General features: G+C 42.9%; 1 protein-coding gene across 3 annotated transcripts in view; it reads right to left on the minus strand.

Annotated features, from left to right (window-relative positions):
* The window catches only part of AMOT (angiomotin), a 67,172-nt gene that overhangs the window by 32,090 nt on the left and 17,110 nt on the right, over window positions 1–17,972 (minus strand). The window contains exons 4-7 of one of the 3 annotated variants that reach the window (XM_080653717.1): window positions 15,810–16,740; window positions 6,682–7,174; window positions 2,680–2,824; window positions 1,661–1,753 (exon numbers count right to left, since the gene is read on the minus strand). In XM_080653717.1, coding sequence (XP_080509843.1) covers window positions 1,661–1,753; window positions 2,680–2,824; window positions 6,682–7,174; window positions 15,810–16,678 — 1,600 coding nt within the window. In that variant the 5' untranslated portion in view covers window positions 16,679–16,740. Of the gene's footprint in view, window positions 1–1,660; window positions 1,754–2,679; window positions 2,825–6,681; window positions 7,175–8,885; window positions 8,923–15,809; window positions 16,741–17,972 lie in introns of those variants that run through there. The other 2 variants (XM_080653719.1, XM_080653718.1) reach the window with 2 other exon arrangements.

Below are 17,972 nucleotides of genomic sequence, written 5' to 3' on the forward strand. Positions count from 1 at the left end.
AAAGTCCCACAATTGGTAACGTAAGTACTGGAGATCATAATTAAGGTCAAGTTGTTCTAAGCTCTTTCTAGCATACCAGACTACCTTATACTAGGGTCCAGTTGGTTTGGCCTCTACAGTAGTTTGAGCACATTCCCCAGGGAGGCTTTTCAAGAGGGCTTTCTTGGCTCCTGCCACAGTTCCAACCAAAAGCAAAGTCCAAAGGCAAAAGAAATTAAAGGGCCACAAGTCATGCCCTCTTCGTGCCTATGAGGTGGAGTCCATTTTTCCCTTCTAGAACCATTTAACAGTCTTTCACTCTGCTGTTAGTACAGTTTAACCGGCTAAATTATCACATTTTCTACATCCGTAACAGAACTACTAGGACACCCGAAATACCAACTCCACATAGAGAGGAGTGCCAACTAGCAGAACCAGGGTGAGAAACCATACATTTTTCTGTTTTGTTTTTTCCTGGGAGGCTGCCACCCTGTCCACCAGTGAACTAGCTTCCAGAGTAAACGTGACACCGGGAAAGCAACCTCAAAATGATTTACAGTAGGCACTGATGACACCAGAAAAACCACATTCCTTACTCTAAGACATACTAACAAAGGAACAGCAGATTCAGGGAAATGATGAAGAAAAATTCCCTGTTCTGAAGCCAGAGCACAATGGAGCAACCATTAAGGGAGGGGGATATTGCAAGAGGAGATCAAACACACTTGTAAAAGCTGACTGGAAGCTGCATGGAATGACTTGAAAGGGTCACGTGCAGGCCCAGCAAAGATGGGGCCTGACAAGTCCCACCAAGTGCTACTCCAGCTGGGAGCCAAACTGAGGGAGGCTGGGGGTAGGGACACCAACTAAGGACATCTGCAGAAGTGGGGGTAGTTCATGCTTCCCCCGAACTCATTCTCCCTATGGACTCAATCCACTGTGTAATTTTTATTGCTGGTTTTATTGTGGCAATTGGAAAGAATAAGGCATTGTCTTGCTGGGTGGAGTCCATTGGAGAGCGATAAAGAAGAGGATTAATTCATTGTCCTGGTCTTGGGAGTATTTCAAGACAAAGGAAACACTATTTTAAGGAAGACATAGTTCTGCCCTTCCCCATACCCTCCAACTCTGTAGTCAGAGTCACTAGTTCAGGCCATAGCAATGGCCCCCCTCTAGCTACCCTTGTAATCCACCAAGGTATGATGATATGACAATATAAGGTGTTTTAACTAAGGGAGCCCCAGGAGCAGGTGGTATTGCAAACACTAATCATCAATCCTGCAAGCTAATCCCATCTCCACCAGAGCCAGCACATGGAGCCTTCAACAACAAATCCCATCAACATGAAAAGACCCTATGGTCACTAAGGTTCTTTTTAGATAGCCACGACAAATGCAGGGACTTCAAGGGACTTTTCTGGTTTTATACAGAAGGAGCCATATGAATATCACTAATTGTTGTGGAAAGCAGCCTTCTTGGCCTAGAAAACACACACACACACACACACACACACACACACACACACAAATTCTCCCAACTTCATGCTTGAACAGGAAAAAATACTTCCTAGATGACATCCACTCTGCCCTGACTTTTCAAGGCTAAACAGAACTGTGTGCCCTTTCCCACACCTCATTCCCATCCACACATTATTACCTGCTGCTAAAGCTTTCAGACCTACTTTTTGCAAAGAGCTGAGAGATGGTTTTTCTGGTATCCTCTGTCCCCTCGTATTCTTTCTCTGCAAGCTGTTTGTTGGCAGTCTCCAGACGCTCTGTGGAATTCGGACACAATCAACAGAGTCCCATACACAAACTTCCATGCACATGCTGTTGGCTCTCTCAATATTGAACTTGGGCAAACAAGCCGGCTTCTTCTTGTTACACAAAAATGGGTGACACAGACATACGTTTGTAAGTGTAGATCCCCAAACAAAACTAGAACATCGCAGGGAAAGAGGAGTTGAATACTTAACACTTTTGGTCCATGCTGACAAAACCTAAGTGCAGAATTCTACATTTCAACAAAGGAATCTATCCCTGAATGTGTGTGTGTGTGTGTGTGTGTGTGTGTGTGTGTGTGTGTGTGTGTGTGTGTGTATACATATATATATCTTTCATTCACCTAGAGAAAAAGCATCAGAGTTATTATAAAGTCTTTAAAACCCTGTACTGTCAAAACTGGAAGGGGACCATAGGCAGCATCTAGTTCAGTTCCCTCATTTTACAGATAAGATAACCTAAATCCAAAGACAGAAAACAACATTGCTAAGATCATCAATTTTGAAAGTGTTGAAAGTGGTTATTTCTCACCATCTTTAATATTATCATGTTAAGGTAAAAATACAAGGAGGGAGTCCTAGAAATAATGGAAGATATCACTATTTCAAGCTTGCTCTGCCAAAACACTTGGCCTCTGCAAAACCTATAAAGGAAGAGAAGCAGCACCAATTGTGGGGGCGAGCTGGGTGAGTCCAGGAGTCCCAGGATAGGTACCAACTGATTAACATATCAACTCATCCCACTTTGATTAAGCAATCTTGGGACCAGGTACTATTATAGTCACAAAAACCTGACCTGGTGTATGCCCTGCAATTTATTAATCATACTAGTGGACTGAACAAACCTAAGAGCCTCAATGTGTGCTCCATAGCCCTTCCCTTCTACATCTTGTGTGATGTTTCAGAAGTGATTCCCTCACCTCTCAGATCCCTGTTAAAATCATGCATCCTTCGAATCTCCCCTTCAAGCTTGTTTCTCATGGCTTTCTCCAAGGCTTCTCTTTTGGAGGATGACTTCACAAGGTTCTCATATGCCTCCGAGACACGCTGGATTTCTGTCTCCACCTGCAAAAAAAAAAAAAAAAAAAAGGAAAGATAGTGGGGAAGGTTGGAGCTTGATGGAAAGATGGTCTGAAAACATACATGCAAATCCTTAATGACAACTTCCCCCAGAGCTTTATTGATGGCCAGGAGGCATAACACAGATTATAAAAGTTTCGCAGAAGGACAATTATCTCACTGGCTCAGGACAATTCCACAGGTTAAAAAAAATACAGTTTCTGCCTTAAGAGAAGGTAGTAGGAGAGAATAAATTTAATAATATAAATGATTTTCATATATGAATTAAGAATTTTTTAAATTTGAAAATAATAATGTATATAGTATGTAGGTAATGTTACTCTAGAGTGCTCAAAGGGCTTTCACATGTTTATTTTGATTCGCCTTAATATCTGCCTTCACAAGGACACCTCTCCCCATTTTAGCAGAGAGAAGAGCGAAATTGCTTTTTCGAACATGACACTAGTGGCAGAAGCAAATTGTAAAAACTCTAAGCCTCACACTCATGCAGTAGTTCAGTTCAATTTAACAAATATTTACCAATGGCCAAATAAGGGACTATGGGATATCTAAAAATGAGTGAGGATATTATCATTGACCTCAAGAAGCTTTTTAGCTAATCAAGTAAAAGACTATAGGGGACAAAAGATACAGTAAGAGTAGTCCTATTAAGTGTAAGGGAGGAAGAGGTTATTCCTGGTTGGGGGTGAGGGGAGAGGAGGACAATTTCAGGGAGGAGGTGGCATTTAGAGTTAGATTCTAAAAGCTGGATCAGATTTCAATGAGCACAGGTGAGTGGAAGGGTATTCTATTCTGAGTTTGTGAATGCATTCCCAGAGTGACCAGTAGTTCTATTTGGCTGGACACCTTGGGGTACACAGAGGGAAGCTGATGAGATCTGGCTGCAAAGATAGAATGGTTTCAGATCATAAACAGGCTTTAATGCCAGGCATTTGGACTTTATCCCATAGCCAGTGGGAAGCCAGTGCAGATTTTTAACAGAAATTCATAATCAGAGTTGTGTTTTATGACACTCTGGCAAATCTTATAAAATGGGAAAAAACAACAACACAAAACATCAAAGAGAAAGAGTTTTGCCCTGAATCAGCCCAAACAGCAAGAAAATAAGAAATTAGACTCCAAAGTCTTTCTGTGACCAGTATAGCTTCATTGCACATATAATAACCACAGGACTATGCATATAATTTGAATAAGACAAATAAGCCCCATGGTCTATTAAGCAATTTTCAAAATAAATGTGATTCTTGCAACCGTTCTGCACTCCCTCTCAGTTTTCCACTATCCTGCTTAACAAAGTTCAGGGTGCTTTACAGGGAGAAATCTCAGGCTGAAAGCCTGGGGGAAAGGTGTGGTTACCAAACAACTCAGATTCCACCTGCCCCAGCTCCAAAATTATGCCTGATGCAGGACTTCCTGCAAACAAATGAGGCTTAAACCCCAGAAAAGAGCAGACTTGAGAATGTTTTTCTCCTTGCAGATGGCACCAAGATAACAGCACAGAAGGGAAAAACTGGTGAATGGCATTTAGAGACATGATCTGCAAGGCTTGGGCCTGATAAAGCTTCTGCGTGAAATTCAAGTGCTGAGTAGAGAAAATAAACATTTCCATTTGAAAGAGCAGCTTGGTGTTTGTCTGCTCTGGGCAGTCTTAACAAGGCTTTCCAGTTCTCCACAGAATGCCACACCTGGAAGGCAGTCCCTCTACTCAAGTTGTTCAGAGTACTATTTCAAGATCTTACACCAATCCTTTCCCTGCCCCCCTGTGTAGATACTGTACCCTCCAAAAGGGCAAGTTGTACACCCGTAAACAGAACCTTCCAGGAAAAGAAGTCACAGGAGGGCATATCCACTAATCTGATCTACGCAATGGTGGTGGCCGGGGAGAGGGAGGGTGGTGGTGAGTTTCCAGACTTATTCTATCTACTTATACCCCTCATAACCTTGGGCCTCCTTATTTGTTCTAGACCAGCTGGTATCTACACCTCATTCTCCTCACTTTCCTTTTCCTCTTCTACCTCACCTGTGCCTCTCGTCCATTGCAGCACTGGGTTGGCTTCGCTTCCCCCAGCACTCAAGGTGTGTCAATCACACTCAGTTGAGGCATCTTTACCCATACTTGGGAACAAACATCACAAATCCTATTCTGCCCCTCTTCCTGCCACCCACGCTCCCCCTAAAAAAAAATCACCATGGATCCATTGGTGAAGAGGGACTACAGAAGATCTGGGTCCAATCTTCAGTTACTACATCAAAGATGTGGCTGGGGCCACCCTGAATAGAGAGTTTGGGAAGGGTATCAACTGTTAAACCTAATCAGCCAAACTGGGCCAGTCTGCCTCTAGTGTGTGAATATGATCCATTTAATGAACCGATGTGATGGGGTGGGGTATTGTTAAATGAATGAAGGGGGGAATTTTTAAATTCATGAAAATACTTAGCTGACAGTAAGTCTTCCTCTCTCCTTTAAAACCCATATTTGGTGTTTACAAATTCTCAGCTTGATCCAGGCCCCTTAAATTTCCACTTGCAGGTGTCTCCTAAGGATAGAGTTGAACAATACCAGGCAACCTCCATCCCCTCCCCCATTTTCACCCTCACCTCCCTAAACCATTTGCATTGTAGGGAGATCAAACCACCGGAGCTCTACAATGACAAAAGCTGCAAAATGGCTGCCAAAGGCATAATCCTATTCACCAACAGCCACTGGAATCCAAGAGCTAAGGTTCCTAGTTTAGAGCACTCAAGAGTTCAAGTCCCAGCTACAGGAGACACAAAGGGCCCAGGAAAGAATGTGAACTGGGGACATACATTCCTTTTTCTACTTCTTCAGCCTAGGGCTGTCACCTGTCACCTAGCTGTGGTGCTAAGCCTCTCCTACACACACACACACACACACACACACACACACACACACACACACACACACGAGAGGGGGGAGAGAGAGAGAAGAGAGAGAGAGAGAGAGAGAGAGAGAGAGAGAGAGAGAGAGAGAGAGAGAGATTGAGAGAGAGAGGATGCGTGCAGATGTTGAATGTGAGCTGTGAGCTGCAGGGAAGGACCAAAGGAAAAAAGAGGATAAGGAAGCGGGTGTTGAAAAACAGTTACCATGGAAACTTCCACTTGGAAAAGTGCTCTAAGCCCTTTCCAGAACAAGGCAGGGCAGGATCTAACTTCAGTGGTGAGATTTTTCTAGAAACTATGATTTTATACTTAGGATTCAAGTTCAGTATTAACTATAAGCAAGACAAAATGTCTTTATGCTGGTAGGTTCTTCACCTCCACAGACATCACCAGTGTTTTTGACCTTATGAAGAAGTTTCTTTGCCTATTGGGATTCTAAAATAATCAATCACGTTTTCTTAAGGCTATGGTGTCTAGGAAAACTTCCTCCTCACATAAATATAAAATGTTACGTCTCCTAGAAAGAAAGGTAGAGGCGTTTCCTAAAGTTTCAAGTATATATAACCTTCAGATATAAGAATCCTTGCCCTAGTCGGTCTGTGGACCAAAGGGTCCCGGGTTCGATTTCAGTCAAGGGCATGACTTTGGTTGCCGGCTCCTCCCTGGCCTGGGCCCTGATCAGGGCTCATGCCAGAGGCAACCAATTGATCTGTTTCTCTCACACTGATGTTTCTCTCTGTCTTTCCCTCTCTCTTCCACTCTCTCTAAAAGATCAATGGAAAAATATCCTCTGGTGAGGATTAACAAACAAAAAAAAAGATTTAAGAATCCTTAAGACCGGCACATAAGTCACTCAGGCTCCCACAAATGGAGACTTTTACATTGATATTAAACATATAAGATTTAAAGGAGCCTCTAATATCCCAATACTGGGGCCTCACCTTCTGCAGTCTTGCCACCTTCTCGTAGCATCCTTCCAACTCCTGCCGCAAGTTCCGGTTCTCATCTGAGAGGATCTCAACCATCTGCTGGGCTCTGGAAACAATGGCAAAAGGGTCTGCTGGCATTGGCTGATAAGAAGCAGAAGACTGCTGAGCCCTAGGCATAGCTGAATAGGCTTCTCCTGGCTGTGGCTGCTGCTGCTGCTGGTGATGGTGGTGGTGGTGTTGCTGCTGCTGCTGACTCAGGCCCGGCTGGGTGAGACGGTAAAGATCACTTTGGTGAGTCTGATTAGGAAGGAAATGTTGTTGCTGCCTAGGTAGGTGAGCCGAGTGGTCTCCTTGGTTTGGGACCAATGGATGTTGAGCAGGAGATAATCTAGTGGATGGTGGAGACTGCAGCAAGGACAAGGAACCCCCAGACGTGAGGGAAGAAGTAGGGCTGTGAAGTTGAGAGTTCCTGGCCGACAACGGCAATGAGATGTCCTGTGTTGGCCTGTAAAACATGAAGGGTATATTAAGGTTAAGCTCTCTCTGAAGGCACTGGGGGAGAAGGGCACAAGAAAGTGACATGAGGAGGCTTTCAGTCCCCCCAGGACACCTGCAACCTGAGAAGCAGGCAGTATTAGACTATGGAATCTCTGCAAAGACCTCCACAGTCCTTTCTAGGTCTGACCTTCTATGACTGCCTGACAGACAGAGACATCATCCCATAGAAAATTGAACCAGTTGATCTCAAAGGTCACTTTGTGAAAATTAAAGTGATGTATGCCTGTACACTTGGTGCTCAAGTAGAAACATTTTAAATGAGTCTTCTTCAAGTTAATTTTTCACCTCACCTCATTTTAAACTAAACCTTTTCTGACATTCTCTATGTGGTCCAGCACACGTAAAGAGTCAAATTTAGAAAATATGTTCTACTTGCCCAAAAGGAAATAGTGAACAGCAGTCAAAAACATCCCTCGTCTTGCTATCTGTAACTCTCTTTGATAATACATATATTCACAAAAATGATAAGTAAATACTCTTTAGATACCAAATAATTGTTATTGATTATAGTTATTAATAACTGACTGATAGCTATTAGGTGGCATTTAGAATTAGATCCTATAGTTAGTAGGATCTAACTCTATTTGTGGATAGTAGTAATAATACCATGGCCTCAAGGGGATTATAGGCAACACTACTGTATGATTTTTGATGTACTGAATCACAAAATGTAAGGAATGGAAAGGCCTCAATGAAATAATTTAGTCCAATTCTGTCAATGGAGAGAGGGAGAAAATGAGGTCCAAAAAAAGGAAGCAATATGCCAGATATTACAGAGTGAGTTATGGGGGTGCCAGGGTAGAACCCTTGTTTCCCAATTCCCATTTCCAGGCTCTATCCGCTACCATGGTATATTGATTTCCTCATGCTGATGTTCAGATTCATAGCCTATTGATTCCAGAAAGTTCCAGGAAGAGAACTTTGGTACATTGTTTAATGTGGTTCTCTCATTTTTATACCTAAAACTGGACTACTGTCCATTAAGAGAAACAATCAGAATATGTGAATGGATCACTTCCACCATCATCACCACAAGGAAGAACATCTATCAATATACACAAAAAAAGCTTATACACCCCACCCCAAGTCCATGCCCAATGCACCTCATATACTCCCACATCCTGTGGATACTTACCCTACAATTTATATTTCTTAATTCAGGGAAGACAGATGGCTAAGAGCATGGGATTTGGATCCCAACAGAGTTGAGAGACCTTTTCTACTGCTTACTAGCTATATAACATCGCTCAAATTACTTTATCTGCAAGAGCCTGTTTGCTTCCTGAAGTTGCAACTTAATTACAAAAATACTGGACTCTTCTCATTTTTTTAATAAATCTTTATTGTTCAGATTATTACATATGTTCCTTTTTTTCCCCCATAGCTCCCCTCCACCTGATTTCCCACTCCACCCCATGCCCTTACCCCCCGCCACTGTCTTCATCCATAGGTGTAAGATTTTTGTCCAGTCTCTTCCCATACCCCTCACACCTCCTTTCCCCGAGAATTGTCAGTCCACTCCCTTTCTATGCCCCTGATTCTATTATATTCATCAGTTTATTCTGTTTATCAGATTTTTTATTCACTTGATTTTTAGATTCACTTGTTGATAAGTATGTATTTGTTGTCATTTTGTTGTTCATAATTTTTGTCTTTACCTTTTTCTTCTTCCTCTTCTTAAAGAATACCCTTCAGCATTTCATATAATCCTGGTTTGGTAGTGCTGAACTCCTTTAGCTTTTTCTTGTCTGTTAAGCTCTTTATCTGTCCTTCAATTCTGAATGATAGCTTTGCTGGGTAGAGTAATCTTGGTTGTAGGTTCTTGCTGTTCATCACTTTGAATATTTCTTGCCACTCCCTTCTGGCCTGCATAGTTTCTGTTGAGAAATCAGATGACAGTCGTATGGGTACTCCCTTGTAGGTAACTAACTGTTTTTCTCTTGCTGCTTTCAAGATTCTCTCTTTGTCTTTTGCCCTTGGCATTTTAATTATGATGTGTCTTGGTGTGGTCCTCTTTGGATTCCTCTTGTTTGGGGTTCTATGTGCTTCCTGAACTTGTAAGTCTATTTCTTTCACCAGGTAGTGAAAGTTTTCTGTCATTATTTCTTCTAATAGGTTTTCAATATTTTGCTCTCTCTCTTCTTCTGGCACCCCTATAATTCAGATGTTGGTACCCTTAAAGTTCTCCCAGAGGCTCCTTACACTATCTTCATATTTTTGGATTCTTTTTTCTTTTTGTTTTTCTGGTTGGGTGTTTTTTTTTTCCTCATGTTTCAAATCTTTGGTTTGATTCTTGGGGTCCTTTGATCTACTGTTGAATTTCTGTATATTCTTTATTTCAGACAGTGTATGCTTAATTTCTGACTGGTCCTTTTCCATTTTTTTGGCATTCTCATTAAGATATTTAAAGGTCTCACCAAGTTCCTCAGAGGTTTTTAGCAGATTCTTGAGTAACCTTATAAATGTGGTTTTGAACTGTATGTCCAGTAGTTTGCTTTCCTCCATTTCTTTCATTTTGACATGTTTCTTTGTCTCCACATTCTGGCTGCTTCCCTGTGTTGATGGAGTGTCTTTGTGTGGTAGGTGATGTATAGGGCCCAGTGGTTCAGCCACCCTAATCACCTGAGGTGGATACTCTTGGTGCACCCCTTTGTAGGCTGAGTGCACAGTCTTGTTGTCGTTAAGCCTTGATTGCTATTGGTATCACTGGGAGGAATTTACCTCCAGGCCAATTGGCTGTGAGGACCCGCTGTGTCTATAATGGAAGAACTGCTATGCTGGAGACACCCTTATGGAGCAGGACTTGTTTCAGTGAGGCTTTGGTGCTCACTGAGTCTGCCTCTTGAATGTGTCACTTATGGATGTGAGAAGTTGAAATCTGGTGTCTTCTCACACTGACCACTAGGTACACTGGCTTCTGGATCTCCAATGGCATGCAGGTCAGCTACTGTCTGAGGCCACCCAGCAGGAGCTACAGCGAGGTCTACAGATTTATCCTGGACTGACCAGAGCTGCAGTTTGTTAGGTTAAGCTGTGATATGGCAGGCCATTTATATGTAAAAGCTGCTGCGTACAGTTTGGGTGGGTTTGTAAATTGGGCGGGGCGGGGTCTCAGGGAGTCACTAGGGCATGGCAAACAGCTATGGTTCCAGTCAGTTGTCTCTGGGTCTCCGCATTTCCAAGTCCCCCGTGTCCCACGCCCCAGTGCAGTAAACAATGATTCCTGTGCGCAGCTCTGCAAGAAAGCCACCCTCGCTTTCTGACCCGATGGCAGACAGTCCAGCTTCTCCCTGTAGGGGTCTGGGTCCCCAGAGTCTCACCGGATACTGGAGTTCAGAGTAATGGGGAGCTGTGTCTCCCTTCGGGTTGAAAGAAACAGCGCACCCAGTCGCCAACCGTCAGCCCGATTCATGCGCCTGCGTACCTCAGCTTTTCCGCACTTGTGCATGTCTCAATGCTCTTTTCTCTTTCCTTCTAGTTGTAGAACTTCTACTCAGCCAGCTTTCCCGTGGTTCTGGGTGATAGACGTTTTGTCTTTTAGTTGTAGTTTTGGTGTGGTTGTGAGAGGCAGCATGTACAGGTGTATACCTTATGCCACCATCTTGGTTTCTCAATAGGAATTACAAGAGTCTCTTATCTACCTCCCAGAAAGATAGGTTGATCCTGTTAGTGATTTTACTTATCGGATATTCATTTAATCTTTGCACTGAATTGCAAGCAATTCATGGTGGAACTGAGACAAATCACCAGGAGCAATTAACTTTTAACTGGTATTCCAGATGCTAAAGCACATCTCTCCCACACACACTCCAGTTATCATTATTGTTCATTTACATAACCCGACAAGAGATCCTCAGTATTAGGGATTTTTACTGCTACAAAATCATTCCTACCACTTGCTCATGGACACCCAATTACCTGGATGTTCACCAGAGCCCTCAAACCTACTCCAGCCCTAGTTTCTGTCTCTCGGCCCCATCGAAGCCTCTGGTGTACCCATATTCTTCCAACTTCATACATATGTCACTATAAATAATTACTAAATATTGAAGCGGGCATGAGAACTATTTGTGGATAGAAGAATTTACATGGTTCTCCTGATTACAAATGGGAAGTTACTACCTTCACATAACCTTTCTTTCCATGAGCTCAAAGCACTCCCCCAATCAAAGGCCTGGGAGCTGTTTACAAATATATATGTGCATATGTGTATATGTGTATATGTATATGATAATGTGATATATATATATATGTGTGTGTGTGTGTGTGTATATATATATATATATATATATATATATATATATATATATATACACACACACACACATATATGATAATCTTAAATTTACATATAAATTTAATGTCCTGGAATTTGTTGGGGCTATTGGATATCCTGGGTAGAAAAGAGGGGCTTATATTTCATGTTCTCCAATCCATCTCTCAAAATTTAAGGGAAAAACAAGCATATTAACCTCCATCCTCATTGTCAGGATTTGGAAACCCAAGGCCTGGGATGTGTTCTCTTTTAAAGACTGAATGCCCATTCTAAACTGGGCTTCCTCCTCCCAGCTCCCCTGGGTTCCATCAGCAACCCAGGCCTCTCCTTCAACCAGAGTGGCCACTGGTCTCCCTCCTGTCTGGAGGCTGAAAGGCCCTTCCTTGCCCTGAACAGCTCATGGTCTCCTGGGGACCTCGGGAAGGAGAAGACCACAAGATCTGTGAAGAGCGGTCACCAGAGTCAAATAAGCCCAGAACTGTAGTGGCCCTGGCCATCATGACTCTGGGCACTGTTAGGAGATAAGGCAATTGCCCCTCAGGTTCTCCAGGCTGGAATAGGAAGCAGATTTCAGTGCACTGTGATGTTGGAAAAACCAAGGCAGTCCATCCCTGGCAGATTTGCAAACATGAAGCAAGGCTTGGGCAGTTGCAAAGAGAGAGAAAGCCCTCTAGCCAACGAACTACATCTGGGCTCCAGCATCCACCCACCACAAAAAAATCAAGGCAGTATTAACACTCTTGTGAAGTTTCCACTGAGAGGAAGGGACTGAGAAATGACAGGGATAGGGGAAAGCTGGGGGATGTCAGGGGAAGCAAAAGCACACTCGAGACTAAATAATACGCATAATAGCAATAATAAAGGTGGCAGTTGGGTGAGCGGCACTCTCCCCAGCACAGCAGCATGAATCACTCCCCACTGACATATTAACCAGGAATAAGCTGCCAGCAGACAATAGAATCACATGATCCCATGGAAGCCCTGACCTGCATCCCTGCCCCTTCCCTCCCTTCATTCTGCCCCTTCCTAAGACAATCTGGTTCCCTAGTGCTCTGTGGAAAAGGGGAAAGGACATATATGCAGGACAGAGGCCAATGGCCAAAAGCAGCATCCCCCCAAGCAGAGAGAACTCCCTCCCAGAGACAGACAGCTTTGCAAAGACACAAAAGAAAAGCAAAAACCGGTCCGTTGAGTTGACATACCACCTTCCACCCTGCTACCTCACTGACTGGAAGCCCCTACCCTCCCCAGCCACATACTCCACACACACATAGTGCACACTCCTGGTCCACACTTGTGCAAGCCCACACTTACACTCTCACCAGAGCAGGTGCCACCAACAGCCTGAACCCAATTTATTCTCCCCACAGAAACAGTGCCTTTCCCAGGCTCCGTGGTAGTGAAGCTGTGAATCCTGGACTGAGCTGCAAATTCTTGTTTCTCTTGCACAACCAGCTCTGCTCTGAACTACAGAGTTAGGTCACCCTTAGATTCCACTAAACAAGGATTTGAAGAAACCTCAGATCTGGGCACAATTTCAAAAATTGAAAGGAGGTGGCTGCTTTACAGAGAAGATTTAATTTTTAAAAACAGTTGATAAATGTATAAACACCAAATGCAGAAAAGGCTCAGCACTTAAAAAGACAAAAGATTCAGAGAATTTTTGATTCTTCACATGTCCTGGCTTTGTTTCCCATCTGGAGTTCTGAGCATTCAGGATATTTATTTTTTTAAGTGGGGAGGAGGGCATAGGGAAGATGAAGTAATAAAAAGATTGTTTATAACATTTTGTTCATTTTAACAGCAAATCTTTAGCATTTCACTGCACCTTGAAAGGCAAACAAAGGTTTTTTGAACAGCAATTTGTTCAAAGAGCTTGCTTTGCATCCCTATCTGTAATTTGTGGATTAAGAACTAGGAATTTAGTCTTATAATTGTTTGGTGCTAACAGCAGTTCCTTGGAAAGGTATTCACAAACTGTTAAAGCAAATAAGGAGGACAAATGTGTCACCACTTGAAAGTGTATACTTCAGGAAAGCAATTCAACTACCTCCCCCTGCCAGCAATTTGTCCTCAGTCCCATGCCCTGCAAACATTTTATTGCCTGAATTTTTCTGATGCAGACCCAAACTTCACACAGAACATCTTTTAAGTTTTGTTATTCATCGAGCATATCAAGCACCCTGTTCCTCTCCCATAGAAAAAAAGAAAAAATGTTAGAGCAAACCTGTCTATTAAAATGCTGCTCAAGAGAGGGTAAGCAGCATGAGCTCTACTGCTTTTGGTGACAGGAAGATAGAATCACAGATAATGTAGGAGGGAGGAGAAAATACAAGTATCTTCCTGTAAAACAGATGCAGCTAAATTTTTCTGGTGGTTTAATCAGTATGGGAAGAACAAAAATCCCTCTTTGGGTTCCTTGTTATTTATTTAGGCAGATCAAAGGACTTTTCCAACTAGCTTCAAACACTGTGGGAGCCATTTCAGATCACGAACAATACTGGTGAATGAGTTCTGAAAATAGCTTTCCTGGGGAGGCGGGCCATGTGCTGAGTGGGGCTTTGGATTCTGCTCCACACCCCAGCCAACACACTACCCTCCCACAAGGCAACCAACGTCAGCCCATCCACATACGGTAGGGAGTCCCACAGACTCTTTCCATACTAATGGGCAGAACAAAACAAAAACCCTGGCTTCATTGACATTTTGCTGGCTTGGATGGGTTTCCACTAAGCTAAGCAGTCCAACAGACCAACCCCTCCCTGGGTCTTCCGCTTCATTGGACAGATGGGAATTGGGTTCTTGATCTCATTTAAACCGGAAGGGCCCTGTCCGTTACCCCATTTCCTGTTCCAAGCCACTTATCAGAACTTAGGCTCCTGCCCTCTGAAAGCTGCACGGAAGTGTTAAGGGAAAAAAAAATCCTAAACTGGCAAAGTTAGGGGTGGAGCCCAAAGTGAATTGTCTCTGGCTAAAAAATGAACCTGGAAGGGGAAAATAATGAAATATCAGGAAATGCCAGGTGCATTCTCTCACCTCACCTCTAACTCCACCCCTTGACTGCCTTGTCTCCACAGTCGCCCAATGAAGAACTTTAAGCCAAGAGGCTTTTTCCCAAAGCAGTAAGAAGGAGACAGGAGGCAAAGAGTTAGACATCAAAGAGATTCACAAACCTAGTCTGAGGGCCTCCTAAGGAAAAGACCACCCAAGGTCCAGGCACTTCAAATCTCATGGCCACCCATAATTACCCAGGGTAACGGGGCAGGAATACCGTGTAACTTCCATCATTGTTGCCCATATACTGAAATCTACTAATCAGAGACATCATCCCAATAGCAATAATAGAAACAATGAACTGCATAATGGAATCATAACATCTGGTAGATACAATGGACCCTTGAATAAATCAGAAGTATATATGGGTGGGCAAAAGTAGGTTTACAGTTATAATACAAATAAATAATAGAATTATTAATAAATAATAATAAAAGAATAAACTATGTGTTTCGTGTACTCACAACTATAAACCTATCTTTGCCCACCTGAGTATTTAGGAAGAACTGAATATATAAAACAGTACTCCTGAACTAAGGACAAATGGTAGAGAAGTCATGGGTGTATTTTGCCTTCTACATTTTAGCGTATGACCAAAGCTTCTATATAATATGATGTGAATTTAAATTACATGCTTAAAAACACAACAGGTAACTAACAAAGTCCCTACAGAAGAAAGATGAAGCAATCCAGATTTCATAAACTGAAAGGATATACAAGACAAGTTATATTCTGAACCTGCATGTTCCCCCACAATAACATTTTGGTGTTTGTTTAGTGTCCAAAAGAATCACAATAATTCCTCCAAAAGATGTGTTCACAAAAATATATGATGAGAGTTTTGCAGAGGGGGATAAGTAGAAGTGATAGGATATTCCAGACTAATTTAAGTCCAAGATAATTTTCTTCTGCTTCTAAAGGAAGGGCTTAAAACTCATAAGATGAACACTGACACTTCTTTCAATATCCTAGAACACAGGACAGCAAATAACTGCTGAAATCAAGATTTGTGCTCCCGTTCATCCACTAGGCAGTTGAGGCCATATTCAACCTATAGAGTTTAGGGAATATTAATACAGTACTAATTATGGCTAGAAATTCAGGTTGACAGTTACTAAGTCAGGAGCCAGTCATTCATTGCAGAGTCTGTTATACCAAAGACAGGCCCATTCCTTCCCTTAAGATTCCTAACACACAGCAGAAGCTGGTTGGGGGAGGAGGTCAGAAAATCATAGAAAGGGAACTCTCTTACCTGGCTGCTCCATACTCAGGGGGATGCTGATACCTCATCAGTTGCCCCTCTGTTCTCCCTGGCTGGTTCAGACGATGCTCACTATAGAAGTGCCCTGGCTCTTGGGGCTTGCACACTACAGACTGGGGTGGCATGCCCTTGAAGGGATACTCTGGTGGGGGGCCTCGGTGTTCCATGCCCTTCAGGCTATGCTGGCCGGGAGGCCCTTGAGCCTTGTAGAATTCACTGGAACTTGTGGGATTCTTGTAGAGGTCATTGGGTTGTGGTGGAGAGAGTGGAGCGCTGGTAACAGGCGGATGGGCCTTAACTCCACTGGTGGCCAGTGACATCTGCATTAGTCGTTCACTCAAAGAGCGGACATGTCCTTGCTTAAGGTCTCTGAGTCCTTCATCCTGGTGCATCTTCCCAGGATTGAGACGCTGAACTGATGGACGTCCCTCCGTCCTCATCTTCTGGTTGGTGACTCCAGTGACATAGAAGGCAGCTCCAACACTGGCATGCTGTTGGCCCCGAAAGTACTGGGACTGGACCTTGGCTTCTTCATAGGTTGGGAGTTCTTCATTATTCTGCATTCGAGGGGAAAGTTGCTTCTCCATGATGATATTTTCTGACTGAATTTCCTGCCCTTGGGGTTCTTGTCTAGCAGCATGTGCCACAAGCTGTTGGTGATGGTCTTGGGGACTCAACACATCATTCTGAGGACCTGGGTTTCCACTGCCACTGGGGAAAGGAGGGACAGTCCCTGTGGCTTGCTGGTGTATGGCAAGCAGGTTGCGATTCTCATTAGGATTGCCATAGCGAAGCTGCTCTTGTAGCAGACGCTGCAACACTGTGGTTCCTCCACTTGGCTGTTCTTCAGAATTTCTCATCTCTATTGCTGGTGGTGCCTTGTGAAGAGAGAGAGAAATTGGGCACCTGGGCTGCCCTTGACCTAGGAAGGGGAAACAGGAAGCTTAACACCCAATTGATGGATAAATCATTCCTCTAAAGGGGAAAAATGGGTATTGGGGGGTGCGGATTCCATTGCAGATACAAAGTAGAGAATTCAATCAAGAATTAATAGATTAATTGTTGGTGACTCCTGACTCTAGCCTTGATATGATGAGGAACTTGGAGGCATAAGAGCTCTCTGTTTCCTCTTTCACTTTTAGCATGGGTTAAATATTTAATTTTAACTTAACTCTGAAGAGAATAGGACAAATCTGGAGCAGTCAAGTAGGGTGATCAGAGAGGACAATTTTCCTAGGACCTTACTTACAAGGTTCGTCTCTCTATATTCTATTTCAATGAAAAATACAGTTGTGGCAGTGGGGGCAGGACAGTGGAGAGAAGTTGTCCCGTAGACAGGATCTGTAAAGCAGTTCAGCATGTGAAGGGAGTTATAAAATGCCAAATAATAAGTAAATACATAAAAGGTGATGAGAGCTTGGCTTGCACCAGATAGAAATGATCCCTGCTCGATGGATATCATTTTCTGTGATCTCATAAAACTCCGAAACGTATTTTTTTTTAAAGGAATCCTTTTTTGTATTGTCCATTTTGGATGCTCCCTGGCTTAGTAAGAGAAGGGCTTGGAATCATTGTTATTGATAAGTTTTTCTTTCAGCCATCCAGGAATTGTCTTTGATATTTTGTTGTTGTTGTTGCTGGGTAGGAGGAGCTTAAAGGAAAACCCTCTTTCATTTAAGAGGGCCTCTGACAGCATTTAGAAATTGAAAATTTAAAAGGTCATCCTCCTGGAAAGGGTATAATTATAATACACCCCCTCCCCAACTAATTCTTCTTAAAGAAGTAATATGGATTGAGTGAAACAGACATCAGTAGTAAGACAACTCAAGATTCAAATTCTAAGCATGCCATGGTTTTACAGGGTAATCTAAACAACGGATTCCTCTTTTCTTACCTTCTATTCCCCCACCTAAAAAATAATATAGGTGACCTCTTACATTGTCTCTCTCTCTGCATAGTATAGTAAGTAATACATACAAACTCGTTACAGGCTCAAAAAATCTTTGGACAGACTCTGCCTCATGTTATGTACTATAATTTAATACTAATGCTCAATAATGAAACTTTCACTCTAAGGATCTTAAGTAGTGTTGGATAATGGACATGATGTCACACAAAAAGTTACAATAAAGGTCAACTTAATCCACCCTTGGG

Source organism: Plecotus auritus (assembly GCF_963455305.1).
Source record: "Plecotus auritus genome assembly, chromosome: X".
Taxonomy (NCBI): domain Eukaryota; kingdom Metazoa; phylum Chordata; class Mammalia; order Chiroptera; family Vespertilionidae; genus Plecotus; species Plecotus auritus.